This window comes from Bos indicus, chromosome 13 (genome assembly GCF_029378745.1).
Source record: "Bos indicus isolate NIAB-ARS_2022 breed Sahiwal x Tharparkar chromosome 13, NIAB-ARS_B.indTharparkar_mat_pri_1.0, whole genome shotgun sequence".
In the NCBI taxonomy this organism is placed as follows: domain Eukaryota; kingdom Metazoa; phylum Chordata; class Mammalia; order Artiodactyla; family Bovidae; genus Bos; species Bos indicus.
Window position 1 is genome coordinate 60,222,091 of NC_091772.1, and position 14,887 is coordinate 60,236,977.

At 52.9% G+C, this 14,887-nt stretch overlaps 1 protein-coding gene and 1 long non-coding RNA gene across 2 annotated transcripts in view; one reads left to right on the forward strand and one right to left on the reverse strand.

Moving 5' to 3' along the window:
- The first annotated feature begins 305 nt into the window (after positions 1 to 305).
- The window catches only part of ANGPT4 (angiopoietin 4), a 46,899-nt gene continuing 32,317 nt past the window's right edge, over positions 306 to 14,887 (forward strand). The window contains exon 1 of the mRNA XM_019972179.2: positions 306 to 1,161. Within this exon, the coding sequence (XP_019827738.2) occupies positions 853 to 1,161 (309 nt within the window). The 5' untranslated portion in view covers positions 306 to 852. The remainder of the gene's footprint in view (positions 1,162 to 14,887) is intronic.
- LOC139186545 (uncharacterized) lies at positions 4,307 to 11,784 on the reverse strand. Its single transcript, XR_011570164.1, has 3 exons — positions 11,584 to 11,784; positions 9,011 to 9,206; positions 4,307 to 5,726 (listed from the first exon to the last, which is right to left on the reverse strand). It is a non-coding gene; the product is annotated as an uncharacterized lncRNA (long non-coding RNA).

A 14,887-nucleotide genomic window follows, 5' to 3' on the forward strand; every position in this document is an offset into this window, starting at 1 on the left:
CGCTATCTGCCTCAAGACAAGAACACGCTCCCATTTCTATCACAGCACCGGAGCCCATCCAGGCCCCAAGAGAGAAGTGAGGATGGGAGCCTGGCTGGGGCGCCCACTTCCCTAGCCTTGCAAGGATTTTCTCTGTCTCTAGAAACAGATCGAACTGGCTGCCTCCTCCCCAGCCTCACCCCTCTGCCCCCCTCCCCGTTGCTCTGTTTAAGGTCACTCCGCTGTGTTCCAAGGCTAACACGAAATCAGAAGGGGTAGGTGGAGGGGGGAGAAAGAGAAGGCGCTGGGGGCTGAAATTTGAGATCTCAGCCTTGCGAGGAGAGGTTGGAGAGAGAGAGAGACGGAAAGACAGAGACAGAAAGAGAGAATTCAGTTGCCTTTGGTTTCCCGAAGCAGGAAGCTTGCGGGTTTGGTGTGTGTGTGTGTGTGTGTGCGCGTGTGTGTGTCTTGTTTTCTTTCCTCCCCTCTGGCAGGGAGGCCAGGCCTCCACTGGATCATAAAAGGACTCGGAGGCGAGGCAGGCAGAGCAAGCCAGTGCAGGGACATAGAGGCAGCGTGCGGACACGCGCGAGGAGGCAGGAAGGGAAAGAGGGAAGAATAGAGGTGAGGGGGTGTCTGGGGGCGGGAGCGTGAGGCGGTGGGAGGAAGCGGAGCAGCTGTGGTATTTGGAGCAATTATAAATAGCCGCCTGGACAGAGCTTGGCCAAACAGGGCTTTGCAGCTGCGGCGGCTGTGCAGGCAAGCCTGGCCACTGTTGGCCAGCGGCGGGTGCAAACGGCACAGAGATAGGTGGTGGACAGGCCCAGCCCCAGGGCTCTGACTCAACACCCCTCGCCATCACCACATCTCTGGATGCCCTCCCCACCAGCCATGCTGCTGGGTGGCCTCCTTCTCATTGTGGCCTCTACAACTGTGGCCCAGCGGAGGGGGCAGGAGGCCGCTGGGCGCCGCCGGGCCCACCGAGTCCAGCACGGCCAATGCAGCTACACCTTCGTGCTGCCAGAGCCTGAGCCCTGCCCACCTGAGCCCGAGGCCTTTGGGGGCTCTAACAGTCTCCAGAGGGACTCCCCGGCGGCCACACTGAACCTAGGAGACTGGCCAAGCCAGCGGATGCGACAGCTGGAAAAAATGCTGGAGAACAACACGCAGTGGCTGCAGAAGGTAAGGACTGGGTCTGCAGGGGGGTGAGGGCAGCGAACAGCAGGTGGAGCATCTACCCCAGAGCCCTGCCCTGGACACAGATGGCCAGGCTAATAGGGCCCTTGTCTCTGAATTGTACATATTGGAATGATGAGGCCCAAAGAGGGGCAGAGATGAGCCTGAGGCCACACGACAAACTGGGAGAAGACAGAACTGGAAACCTAACTCCCCAACTGCCATTCATTCCTCCAGTGTGGACCAGTCCCGTCCTAGGAGCAGCAAATACAACAGTAAGCAGAAGAGTACATTCCCTTCCGGACCAGGATAGGAAAGAGACAATAAAGGGATGAACAATATGTACTCTGTCAGAGGTAAAGCAAAGTGAGAAAGAAAAAGGCAAGGGGTGGCCAGAGGTGGCTATTTGAAGTCAGATAATCAGAGAGGATTTCTCAGAGGAGGTGACGTTTGAGACCAGAGAACAAGTGAAGTGATGAAGCAACCTGGGAAGGTTTCTAGGGGGAAGCTATTTCCAGGGGGACCAGCAAGTGCAAAGGCTGTGTGGTGGGAATGTAGTTGGGGTGCCTGGGGAACAGCAGCATGGCTGGAGCAGAGAAGGAGGGCAATAGAGGGTTGAGGGACAAAATCCAAGAGGTGAGGGGAGGGCAGACCATGCCGGGCCTTGAGGGCCACCGGAAGAACTTTGGCTCTTCCTCTGAGCTTCACAGGAGCCATTGCAGGGTTTTGAGCAGGTGAGACACACCTGAGTTAGTTTTAACAGAATAGACTATAAGGGACAGATTTGATGCTGGGAGCCCAAGGAAGAGACCAGGCAATAAGTGATGGAGGCGTGACGTGAGACAGGACAGCAGGAGGGGGTGTGGCCAGTCAGATACTAGTATATTCTGAAGGGGAAGTTAATGGGCTCTGCTGATGAACTGGATATGCGGTGGCAGAGATGAGGGGGCTGAGGACCCCATTGCCATTTTGGCCCAATGCCAGGGCCACTCTAGGATCCCCTGCCCCCATTCTTTCAGCAGATATTCTGAGCATCTACTGCGTGCCAGGCTCTAGGCAAGAAACTGAGGTGAACAAAGCAGGTTCAGCCCTGGGTGGGGTGAGGAAAGCATCCTATGATGTCCAAGATGGGGAGCAGTCCCTCTTTATCCCATGGTTCAAATTGTTCAGATTGTTTGCCTGGTCAGCAGACAATGTTTCGCTCCCCCAGTACGTGCATATTTATTTAGTATTTGTGCACCTTATTAATATAATATGTACAAGGTATGACACAAATGAAAACTTTAAGAAGATAACATGAAATCACATAAATTAGAGTTCCAGTGGCTTCCTCCTGTTTTCTAAAGGATGACCTTCTGCATACCCTGGGTTGACCATCTCCCAAGTGGAGAGTTACACTTATCTAACCAAGCTGATTTGTGCACATACTCAAATACACACTTAAACTCCTGTTTCATTCCTGCCCTGACCATCTATCTCCTGAGCCTCCTATTCACCATCTTCTCATAGTCACTGTCTACTTGCCCCTCCTACCTTGCAACACTTACAGCCACCACCATCCCATGCTTAGGTCCCCCCTCAAGGGAGCTCTTGGCCTCATACACTGGATCCCAGAGGGCTCCATGCTGCCTTGAAATCTGTGTGTCTTCAGGCAGCTGTTTCCAGTCCTGTAAGGGTCATGCCAAGCCTCGTCTCCTCCTCAGCCTCCATTTTCACTTTGTGCCCATCCTCTCACCAGACCACGGATCTCCTACTTCAAAGAGACATGGGGCCTACCCCACACTTGCAGATTCACCTATGCACCCACCAGTCCCCAGGGCCTTTCTCTGACTCAGAGGAAGGGTTCCTCCATGGACCAAAGTCACTCTTTCACAACTGTGGGTCGAATCCCCTGCAACCCCTGAACTTCCTCAAACAAACCATTCCTCCAGTGTCTCTAACAACTCCTCCCTTTAGGCTGTTCCTTCCTCTCAGTCTTTAATTGCATTTCCCATGTTAAAGAAAGAAAGAAAGAGGAAGGGGAGAAGGAGGAGGAGACAGAACAAGACCCTTCTCCAGCCTATACCTTCTGACTTCTGGCCTGGCTCTCAGAAGTCTACAAGCTCTGCCTCTACTTCCTCCTTCATCCCATCCTTTTCCTAAGTAGCCTCCCACTTCCCATTTCCTACATCCAGTGGCCACGGCTCAGTCTTCATCTTACTTGACCTCTTGGCAAATTTAGTATCGCTAACCAATATCATCCTTCCAGAAACTGTCTCCATCAACCAGTCCTCATCTACCACTCTGACTGCTTTCCCTACCTCCATCCTGGACCAGCCACCTCCATCTCCTACTTGGATGGTCATCACAACTGCTGTCTTAAGCTCCATTTCCACCCAGACCCCAGTAGTCCATTCTGTATTCAGCAGACAGAGGGGTCCTGTTAAAACCTAAGCTAGGTTAGTTTCTCCTCAAAACCCTCCTGGGGCTCCCATTCTCTTTAGTTATTCTCTTATTGAGTGAAAATCCTTGCTAGCTGCAACACCCCTCACCCAGACGTGTATGTGGCTCACTCCTGACGCACCTCAGGTCTGCTACTTAAACGTCACCTCCTCGGAAAGGCCATTCCTGTCCACCACATTTAAAATAGCCACCCTCCTTATGGTCCATTTACCCAGCTTTGGTTTCCTCCCTTAGCACCTACTACCACCTGTTCTTAAAAACATTTCTTTCGGTCTGTGAGCTCCAAGAAGACAGGGGCCAAGTCTGTTTTGTTTGCTACTGGGTTCTCAGGGCCTAGAACAGTGCCTGGCACATAGTAGGCATGCAATGCATGTCTGTTGAATGGATGGATGCACAGTGATCCTCCCGTCTCTCAGGCCAATCCTGCTCCTCCCCTTCTCCTGAAATGTTGCTGTTTCCAGGGCAGAGTCTCTGTTTGTTGTTTCCTCTCATACTTTGTGGCACAACCCCCAGGGCTGCCCTCCCAGTACTCCCGCAGCACCATCTCCCCCCACCCCCATGATGATACCAAACCAACGTCTGAAGGGCTCCCGACCTCCCCTCTGAAGGCTCACAGTTTCTCAACTCCAAAGCCGCCTGAAATTGAGATCTTCCCTCCCCACCCCCCACCTATTCTGCTGAAGGTAGTACCACCCAGCCAACAGGTAATCTGTGGCCCTGGGATGTCCTTAACCCCGCCCCACTCCCAGGCAGCAGATCCTATCCATCCTATCCCCTCAGCTTCTCAGCTCATCCTCCTGTCTTCCTCACTGCCCTGGCTCTTGTCACCTCTCTCCTGGACACTGCTCTCACCTTGCACCTGCTTTCTCTACCCCAAGCCTCACCTTCTCATCCATTTCAACTCCCCTGGGTGCCTGGTGCTTGAATAACATTGGTTGAGCCAGATGATGGATTTAAACCAGTGGGTTTCAGGTTAGGAGGTCGCTCAGCTCACCTCTTCATCTGGCAGTGGAGTGTCCTCCCCAGATATCTGTCCACATAGCCTGATAATCCCGGGCAGGGCTCACCATGGAGCACTGTGGGGCTAAAGAATTCCCATGTGGGAATCAGGTGGACCTGAGTTTACATCCCAGCCCCAGAACTTACTTGCCACGTGGTTGTGGATGAGCAAGGCTCAGTTTTCCCTTCCTCAAAGTGGATACAACAATAGTATGGTAGAGGGTTGGCTGCGAGGATCAGGGAGACCGCTAACTCACCCTTTCGGCTGCATGGGTAACTCACCTGGGCAGGGGTACAGTAGCTCAACTGGCTATTACTTAATTCAGCATCATCTCTATCGGAGCCCTGCACCGCTGGTCCTGGTCAATCCAAGGGTGGCAGGTAGCTTAGGGCAGGGAGAGTCACTTTTCCACGCTGGTGTTCTCTGCAGTTCCCAGTCTTACCCAGTCTCTATTGGGGTCCAAGCAGAGGTTTGTCCTGCCATCTCCTGAGTATGCTTGGGTTGAGTGTTCCCTTCAGGCCCTTTGGTCTTTGGGTTACTTCCAGGTCACCCTGTGCCAGTGGAGCCTGCCCCAAGGTCAGACCCCATCAGCAGTCACTTTTCTCTGGGTCCCGTCACCTCTTTAGGCAGCAGCACAGCCTGGAAGGTGAGAGCCCCAACTCTGGAGCCCAACTTTTTGAATTCGAGACTCATTCTGCCCTTTTCTAACTGTGTAACCTATGGCAAGTTGCTTCACCTCTCTGAATCTCCGTTTCCTCGCCGATAAAATACAGTGACATTACCTACCTCTAAGAAGGTTTAATGAGATAACGCATATGAAGTCCTTGGCCCAGCACCTGTCATACAGTAAATTCTCAATCAATGTTGGCTGTTTCCATGAGGAACTCTCCCTGGAAAAAAAGACAAATCCTGAAATTCTTGAGTCCTTCCTTCTGAAATAAGACACAAGGCCCCTGGCTCAGGGGTATGAGGCACCTGGACAGTCATCTCTCTCACTCCAGTCAAGAATACTTGCTACCTTCTGTGACCGTGACCTTCTTCTGGCTCTTCTCTCAGGCATTCTCTTGGTCTGGGCTTATCTCAGGGCCTTTGAAACTTGAGGGCCTTTTTTTGGCTTCTGCTACAATCTCTTAGAAAAAAAAAAATGAGTTTTAAAATAGTCTCATCACCATTGCCATCGGGGATGCCTGGGGAAGACTGGCCTTCCAGACCAAACTCTCAGCAAGTCTCATTCATTTGGGAAGTTGCAGAGAAGAGCCTCCCTCCCTCGTGGCCCCAACCCCTCTCCCTGTTCCCAGTCCAGTGTACAGATGAGCAAACTGAGAGGCCAGAGAGGGGAAGGAACTTGCCAGAATGGCACAGCAGGGAGACCCAAAGTCCACTTCTCCAAAGTCTGTGTTCCTCCTACAACTCTGGAGGGTGTGAAGGAGGTAGGGGAGGCCAGATCTGAGACAATGGGGTGCTCCCTTCCAGAATCCCAAATTCCCTAATACCCACTCTCTTCTTCCAGCTATTCCGCCTGTGCTCAGGGTGCATGGGGATGCCCCATCCCTGCTCCCTTTCCCCCTTCCTCACTCCCTTCCACACACTGCTCCCCTTCCCTTCCTCCCACTGGTCTCCTTTTCCTCCCCCTCCCCCTCCTCCTGGAAGCCTCTGCCCCAGTGACTCATGTCTGGAGCCATCAGCTCGGTGGGCTGCACATCAGCTCTTGGCTCTGCTCCACTCCTTCATCTGGGTGAAGAGCTGCAGCAGGAATGTTGAGGGGAATGGGGGGTGGGGGGCAGAGCCAGCTGGAGAGCAGGCATCCCTTGCTGGGCTGTGCCTTCCAGTGGTTAGCGCCTGGCTCCTGAGTCCACCACAGACTCAGGAATACTTGCTGTGTGTGTGAGACAAGAGAGGGAAAGCACCTACTGACATTTGATGTGGGGTTAAGAGAGGCAGAGCCCGGAAAGCATCCGCCCAGAGCAGGTGCTTAATAAAGACCCTCTCCTGTCCTGTCATCCCCCAGCGGCCAGGGGCCTCTCAACCAGGAAGTGCCACACTTAGCCCTCGTTGCATGAGAAGTGTGAGGAAACACAAGTCCCCAGGCTCCTGTCCCACCTTCAGCACCTGAGGGCAGCAGAGCTTCTGCTGGGTCTCCAGGGTCCCAGGAGTGGGGCAGACTCTGAACCCCCAAACCTGGGAGCCCTCTACTTTCTCGTCTGTACCAAGAACAGCTAGCCCTCTCTGCTTGTCTTCCTGTGCATCTCCGCCTCTCTCTCTCTCTCTCTCTCTGTCTCTCTGTCTCTTGTCCTGCGGCTCTCACGGTGGCTTGACTCACCTTCTCTAAGTCTGCGGGTGTCTGTCACTCTCATACTCTCTCCTGTCTGGCTGGCATCTCCTCAGCTTTCTCCCTGTCTCGCACTCAGGCTCGCCCTGGTCCGCCCACTCCTATGCCATCCATCTCTCCTGCCTTTACCTCCCAGGGTGTCTGCATGCTCCATCCACACTGGAGGACATACAGGCATTATGGCCAGCACCCCACTCCCAGCTAGGCTCAGCTGGGGCCTCCTTCTCTTCCCCTTCTGTGCCCAAAGCCAATCAGAGAAGGGTCAAGGGCTAGACAGGAGCCCCCCAGCCTCTGCTGTTCTCTCCAGGACCCTGACGTCAAACCTCAGAATAACTCAGCCCCTCGGCCCAGTGGTCGTAAGGCCTTGCCTGGCTGGATGTGGGTCAGAAGCGCATCCAGCGGGAGCACAGCGTGGGGTCCTGGCCCAGCCCAAGATCCTCCCAAACTGGCCAGGACTCCCAACTGCCCTGGCCTCCCCAGGCTGCCCGTAAATTCTTGGCATTTTCGGCCTTTGGTTATCCAAACAAGAAATGGATCTCGGTTGCCGAACAAAATGTCTTGGGGTTTGATTTCCTAACCTCACTGCTGGCTCCTCTAGACAGTTCGGGCCTGGGGAAGGGGGTGGGGAGAACAGCATCTGCTTCTTGGAAGAATGCTTCTCCCTTTTCCAAGAACGGAGCCTAGAAACAGCTGGCACAGATGCCCTGGGCCTAGGGATGATCAGGGAGCAGCGGCAGCACGGCCCCTCACGTGGGATTCCCCAGAGGAACCGGCCGGCCCTATACTTCTGACCCTCTCCTCCCAGTCTCCAGAGCTCAGTCTGGGCTGGAAGATACACAGATCCTCTCTCCCCTTTGCTCCTTGAGCGGGAAATGTGAGAAAACAGGCCCCAGGTCTGCCCTTAAGCCTGAACCTCTGCTTAGACTCTGGCCTCTGAGTGTTTGCTTAGCCCTGGAGTTGGCTCTGAAATGCCTAGTATGGAGCCTGAATCAGGGGCCATGTCCCAGGGGGGCTTGCCAACCAGCTGTGGGCCTGGGGGAAGCCACCTGCTTCAAGTAGTGCCTCTGCAAAGTGGAATTTAAAATGCTGCCTCCCAGCGAGAGGGTAGGATAAAGAAACAGACCAGGAGCTAGGGCTGGCGTTTATGAAGCCCTTCCTGTGTGCCAGACACTGTCCTTCGTGCCTTGTGAGAATGATTGCACTGAATTCTCACAATGAGTCTATAAAGGAAGATTGCTTGCCCATTCGCAGATGAAAAAACTGAGGCACCAAGAGGTGAGGTGACTTGCCCAAGGTCCCATGACCAGGAAAAGTGGGTCATGTTCACACTTAGACTGTCTAATGCCAGAAACCACACTCTCAGCACTTGGACCAGTTCCTGGCTAATTGACGAGACCCATCCATTGTGTCCTGGGTCCCTGGGTACCCAGCCTGGGGAACAGAGGCCCCTGGCCGCCAGAGGGGAAACTCACAGGGGCTAGATTTTCCCCTTCACCCAGGAGGCCCTCAGCCAAGGAGAGCTTCTGCCAGAGAAGATCCCCATAGCACCTCAGTCTTCAAGGACAGCCCTTGAGAACTGAGCGGACTGCAAACCTCCATCTAGGCATCCTCACTGTTACAACCTCTCTCCTTGTACCAGGGTAAATCCAACAGAAACCGAGCATGAGCCTTGGGGTCCCACTGACTCAATCTGAATTCCATCTCCGCTGCCTGCTGGCTGTGTGTTCTCCCTTTGCCAGTTTGTGCCTCAATTTTCTTGTCTGTGAAACAGGGACAATAGTAGAAGCCACTTTGCAGGTTGTCATGGAGATTAAATGAATTAATATACAGGCGGGGCTGAGGACAGTGTCTGACAGAGCCCAGGAAATCCAGCTATTGTAAACACACTGGGGGAACTTCCCCAGCAGTCCAGTGGTTAAGACTTCGCCTTTCAGCTAAGATCCCACATGCCTTGCTGCCAAAACAGCACAACATAAAAGAGAAACTATATTGCAACAAGTTCAATAAAGACTAAAAATGGTCCACATTTTTCTTTAATCTTTAAAAAAAAAAAAAAAGGAAGGAAGAAAGAAAGGAAAACTTACTGAGGATGCTCGGCCCAGGAAAGGAATCCATCTCGGAATCAGCACAGGAATGCCAACTTTTCTGCATCCTGCCTGTGTGATCTTGGGAAAGTCCCTTTTTCTTTTCCCTGGGCCTCGGTTTCCTCTTCTTCAAAGTGGTGGGGCGTGGAACCAAGCACCTCAGGTGAGGACAAAATGAAGTAAAGCATGCAGAGACCTGGTGGGGTAGGCAGGCAGGTGAGGAGATGCCTGGGGCTTGAGGCTGAAAGTGAAACTATGTCCCTTGGACAGAGAAACAGAGCCTCAGAAGCTTAGGATGGCGGAGACTTGTGGCCCTTCGATCCTGACTCCAGTCTAGCACTTGTTGGTCTGCTAAATGAGGCTGAAGGAAGGAAGGTGATTCCCAGGCAGCTGAGGGGAACCCCCACAGGAAATCTCTGCAAAAGCTGTAAGTGGGCCCCCCAGGCTAAGAGATGAGCTGGAGAGAGGCTGCAGATGAGGGGCTGGGGCCTCTTCCTCCAGAGTCACGCTGACCTGGGGTCCAATCCCAGCTCTACCTCTTGCCAACAGCCCTAGTTGTTTTCCTCAGGTTTTGACTAATTTTCAGAGTGCAAAAATTCAGAAATATGGAATTGTGTGAAGACGCAGAGGGAAAAAAAATCATTGTCATCACTATCCCCTGGTTATTTCCTTGCTGCTCATTCTGTGCATTCTAAATGGTTACTGAAATGTTTCAAACGGATGAAAAGGTATAGAGAAAGATCAGATGAAATTTCTTGTCCCTAAAACCCAGCTTAAGTAACAAAACTTTACCAATCCCTTTAAGCCCCCGCCCCACTCCTACCTCCCTCCCTGACCAGAGATAGCTACCGTGAATTCTGTGTTGCTGACCCCTTACTCCAGGTCCCTCTCACATTCTGTATAAGAGGTCACACGGTCCATCTCTTTCTACAATTTGCTTTTGTTCACCCAACCTTGTGTCTGTGAGATTTATAGCTCTGCAAATATGGGAAAAGCCTGAGTCTCAGGTTTTCCATCCGTGAGCTGGGGATGTGGTAAGCACGTGCCTGAGTTTGCTGTGAGGCCCAAATAGCCAGTGCCTGCTGAGTCTGGGAGTGTGTCTGTCACCACATCTGCTTGTAGGGAAATCAGAAATTCTGCTGTCGCTTCTTCTGTCTTCTGGAGCCCCTGCATTGTTGTAGAGACTCCACACACTGTACTGTCTCTGAGCCAGGCACTAGTACACGTGTTTTACAAACATGACTCATTAAATCTCACGACATCCTGAAAGGTGAGGATTGTTATGATCTCCACTTATTGTGGGGAAACTGAGGCCCAAAGAGTTTATACATCTGGGAGGTGAGGGAGGTGGGCTTGAACCCAGGCAAGCTGGTTCCAGACCTCACACTCTTAATCACTACACAGACTGCCTCTCCCTACTACCCATTTTACAGATGGGTACACTCCCCTGGGCGGGGGGAGTGACTTGACTACATTCACCCTGGGGTCATTGTCAGGGACAACTTTACTTCTCCTCCCTAGTGGTTAGAGGACACACAGTCAGGTAACTCATGAAAAAGCCATGTGTCCTTACAGTTAGGAAACTCTGGGATTGTGTGCACACACTTGTGTGCACCGTTCTGAACTTAATTTGCCAGGTGGAGTGTTCATTCCTCCACGTGCTTAATCACCCGTTCCACTGATGGTAGGGCTTCCCTGGTGGCTCAGACAGTAAAGAATCTGCCTGCAGTGCGGGAGACCTGGGTTCTCTAACCCTGGGTTGGGAAGATCCTCTGGAGGAGGGCATGGCAACCTACTCTAGTATTCTTGCCCCGAGCATCCCATGGACAGAGGAGCCTGACAGGCTACAGTCCATGGGGTCACAAAGAGCCGGACACGACTGAGCGATTAAGCATAAGCAGTAGCCATTGATGTTTACCGTGAGCTTACATGCTAGTCACTTACATGCAGATGATGAAAATTCAACAGTAAGCAAGGAAGACTTGGTCTTTCGCCTCCAGAAGCAGCAGCAAAGACACTAACCTGGTAATTTCTCATGTATACTGATTATTCATGATATTAATACATGCTGTGAAGAAGGGGCTCACCTGTTCAAGGAGTAAGTAATAAGGGGCCCAACCTTGATGGAGGAATGGCTCCAGGAAGAAGAACAGAGCTGAGATCTGAAGAGTAGATTAGGAGTTCTTAGGCAAGGAAAAGAAGGGAAAAACATTTCAAGCACAGGGACCAGCAAGTGCAAAGGCCCTGAGGTAGAACAGAACAAAGGGATTTCGAGGAAGTGGAAAATGTTCACAGTGGCTGGAATGCAGAGAGTTAGGAGAATGTGGCCCAGATGAGACCAACCTCCCCAGATCTTACCCTGCTCTTGAGGCTCTGGGGTGCCGGAAACTGACATGGCCACTTTTCTGTCCCACCCCCAGTGATGGGCAGTGGCTGTGGACATCTGGACCTGCTCCTCTCCTCCTTGCCTGACCTTGGTCCTATCCCTGTCACCCTGTCTTCAGGGTCAGCCTCGCCCACCAGTGATGAGTGAGCAGAAAGAGCTTAGCCATTGGATTCAGTTCCTTACTTACCAGCTGTGGGTAACGCTCGGCCTCTCTGGGTCTCGGTTTAAACTCATTTGTCAAGTGGAAAGCAATCGCTCTTTTCCTCCAGGCTGCAGAGGAAGATCAGATGAGGGCAGAGTTACCCACCAGAGTTCCTCAGACAGGAAAGTCTGGTGCTACCTGGCGGAGATACTCCAGTAAGGCTTCCCTCCATCTAGAGTGCACTTGACTCCCTTCCCCCAGGGGGAGCTGGGGTGGTGATGGAGGGGAAGTGCTGTCACGTGGTCACTTCAGTCATGCCAGCTTTGAAGTGTAGCCTAAGAGAATCATTCCCAGAGAGCCTGGACTTGCCCTTGGACAAGTTGCTTAACCTCTCTGTGCCTCATCTGTAAAATAGGTTGATAGTATCTCCTATCACAGAGGGTGGCAACAGGGATTTAACACACATAGTGGCTAGGACAGTGACAAGCACATAATAAGCACGAATTAGACATTTGCCAAGCAAAATGGACACACAGTCCCACTCCAGGTAAGGGCTGATGCCCAAGTGGCGGGGAGCAAGCAACTGCAAGAAACGTCACCCTGTTGTTTAAACTCCCGGCTCCTACACTTGGGAGAGTAAGAAGGACTCATGTGCTGGGCCTCACTGTTGACAGTCCTCTCAAGATCAAAGTTTGGACACAGACAACCATAAAGGGACAGCTGAGGCCAAGGCCCTGGCTGCCCCGCCCCAGCTGACGAGAAGCACCCACATCCAGGCGGCAGAGGGGCCCATGCCAGCCCCTCTGCAAGGAGGAATCAGTCAGCCCCATTTTCTGATGAGGCCACTGAGGCTCAGAGAAGCTCTGCCACTGGTCCAGAAAGGACACAGCAACGCAGTGATGGAACCAGCGCCTGACAGTGCCGTGCGCCAGGCCCACGCCAGACTCAACGCTGCAGCTGGAAGCGTGGCGGAGCCAGGCCTGTGCCGGGAATCCGGGAATTACAACTTACGCTAAGAGCTGAAAAGCGCATCCCTCCTCTACAGGCTGTTGGTGCAAGACATTCTCCAGCCCTGGCTCCCTGCCCACTCGCTCCACTGAGCCCTGACCTAGAAGGAAAGCAACAGAATCTTTTGCAGGGAGGAAAACAGCCGAGGAAGGCTGGGCCTGGCTGCTTGAAAAAAAACAAGACAAATCCCCTCTGCCTTGAGCCCAGGGGTCAGGGCCTGTGTGGGCCCAAGGGGATGGGAGGGGCTGGAGATGGGCAGAGGAGGGGCCGACCTTGACCGTCAAGTCCACAGATACAACATTAGTTCCACTGGTAAAATGAAACTAGTTAGTTCCATTGGGAAACTATAGCCTGGAGGTGACGGTGGGATGCGATGTGCCCGGCAAGAAGGGTGGGCCGCCTGTGAGCAAGAGTGTCTGACCTCTGTGACCTCTGCGAAAGCAGGACAGTACTTATCTAGAACAAGACACCCTAAGGCATTCAGCAAGCTGGGCTTCCCTGGTGGCTCGGTAAAGAATCTGCCCGCAATGCAGGAGATCCAGGTTAGATCCCTGGGTTGGGAAGATCCCCTGGAGAAGGAAATGACAACCCACTCCAGTATTCTTGCCTGGAGAATCCCATGGACAGAGGAGCCTGGTGGGCTACAGTCCATGGGACCGCAAAGATTCAGACACAAACCAAACAACTAACACTTTCACACTTTCATTCCGCAAGTTAATTGAACCCACAAACATTTATTATCTCTCACGGTTTCTGGGAGTCAGGAATCGGGAGAAGTTTAATAAGGTAGTTCTGACTTGGGCCTTTTTTCTATGCAGTTATACTCGAGTGTCAGCTGAGGCCGTGGTCCCCTGAAGGCTCGACTGGGACTGAAGGATCAGCCTCTAAGGTGGCCCCAGCATAGGGCTGGGAGGGCAGTACTGGCCCGTGGTGGGAGGCCTCTGTTCCTCTCCAGATGGTTCTCAGGGCTGCTTGAGGGTCTTCAGGACATGGTGGTCAACTTCCTCCAGAGCAAGAGATTCAGGAGGGAGAAAGCGGAAGCCACGAAGTGATGTTGCCACAGTGTGATGATGTCAGCCCAGCTCACCACCACCATGTCTACAGTATCCTGTTGTTCACACTGGCCAGTCTGATGACACGGGGGCATGAGAACTGGGAGGGGAGGAGATCACTGGGGCTGCCTTGGAGTCCAGAGGCCACAAGCAGCCCACTGAACTGGTGGCAGCCGTGAAGGCCTGGTCCCCAGCCAGCCTCTGCCACTCACAAACTGTGAGTTTTTTTTTTTTTTTTGGGCAACGGGCTCGTCTTCTCTGTGCTCCTTTTCCTTGGCCGTGAAATGGGGGCAATGAGACAGTCAAGATCTAAACAGACCAAATAAGGCCCTCAGGGCAATGCCTGGCACCACCTCTGGAGCAGGAACGAGCCTCCTCTAGTCACAGCTCACCCTCTAGTGCCCCGCATGGGTCCCAGCACTTCTGAATGAGTTAGCTCAACAGACAAATGAGCCCCAAGACTGTGTCAGGTTTCTAGAACTTTCTCCTTCAGATGCCCCAAGCTGGCTCTCTCCCTTGCTGTGAGCCTCCCTCTCTCCTCTCCCCTCCCTCCAGCTTCCCCTTTCCTTCCTGCCCTTGAACTAGTGGTCTCTCCAAACTCTCTGACCCCTCTGGCCATGCCTGTCACAGGGATCCAGGGGGCAGCTGGGGCTGAGTCAGAGTCTCCAAACTTATTTCTAGCTCCTATACTAATATTCCATGGAAATCTGGTGCCCTTTACATGCTGCTGCTAAGTCACTTCAGTCGTGTCCGACTCTGTGTGACCCCATAGACGGCAGCCCACCAGGCTCCCCCGTCCCTGGGATTCTCCAAGCAAGAACACTGGAGTGGGCTGCCATTTCGTTCTCCAAAGCATGAAAGTGAAAAGTGAAAGTGAAGTCGATCAGTCGTGTCTGACTCTTAGCGACCGCATGGACTGCAGCCTACCAGGCTCCTCCGTCCATGGGATTTTCCAGGCAAGAGTACTGGAGTGGGGTGCCATTGCCTTCTCCATAGAACAGACCTATTTGATTTTTTAAAAAAATAGTTACTGAGCCCCTCTTATTTGTTACTGAGTTGGTATAGCTACTGGCACTGCTTGAGGCACAGAGGGTATAGCTATGAACAGGGCACGCCTGTGCTCCTGCAGCTGACATTCCCATGGGGGGAGAGAGGCGAATAGGAAACGACTGCAGTGATTTCAAACACGTGACATGCTGTGATGAAACCACAGTCATGGCAGGTGTCGTAGGGCTGGGGGTGCACTTACCTTTGATGGGGTGGCCATCAGAGGAGGTGACACTTGTGGG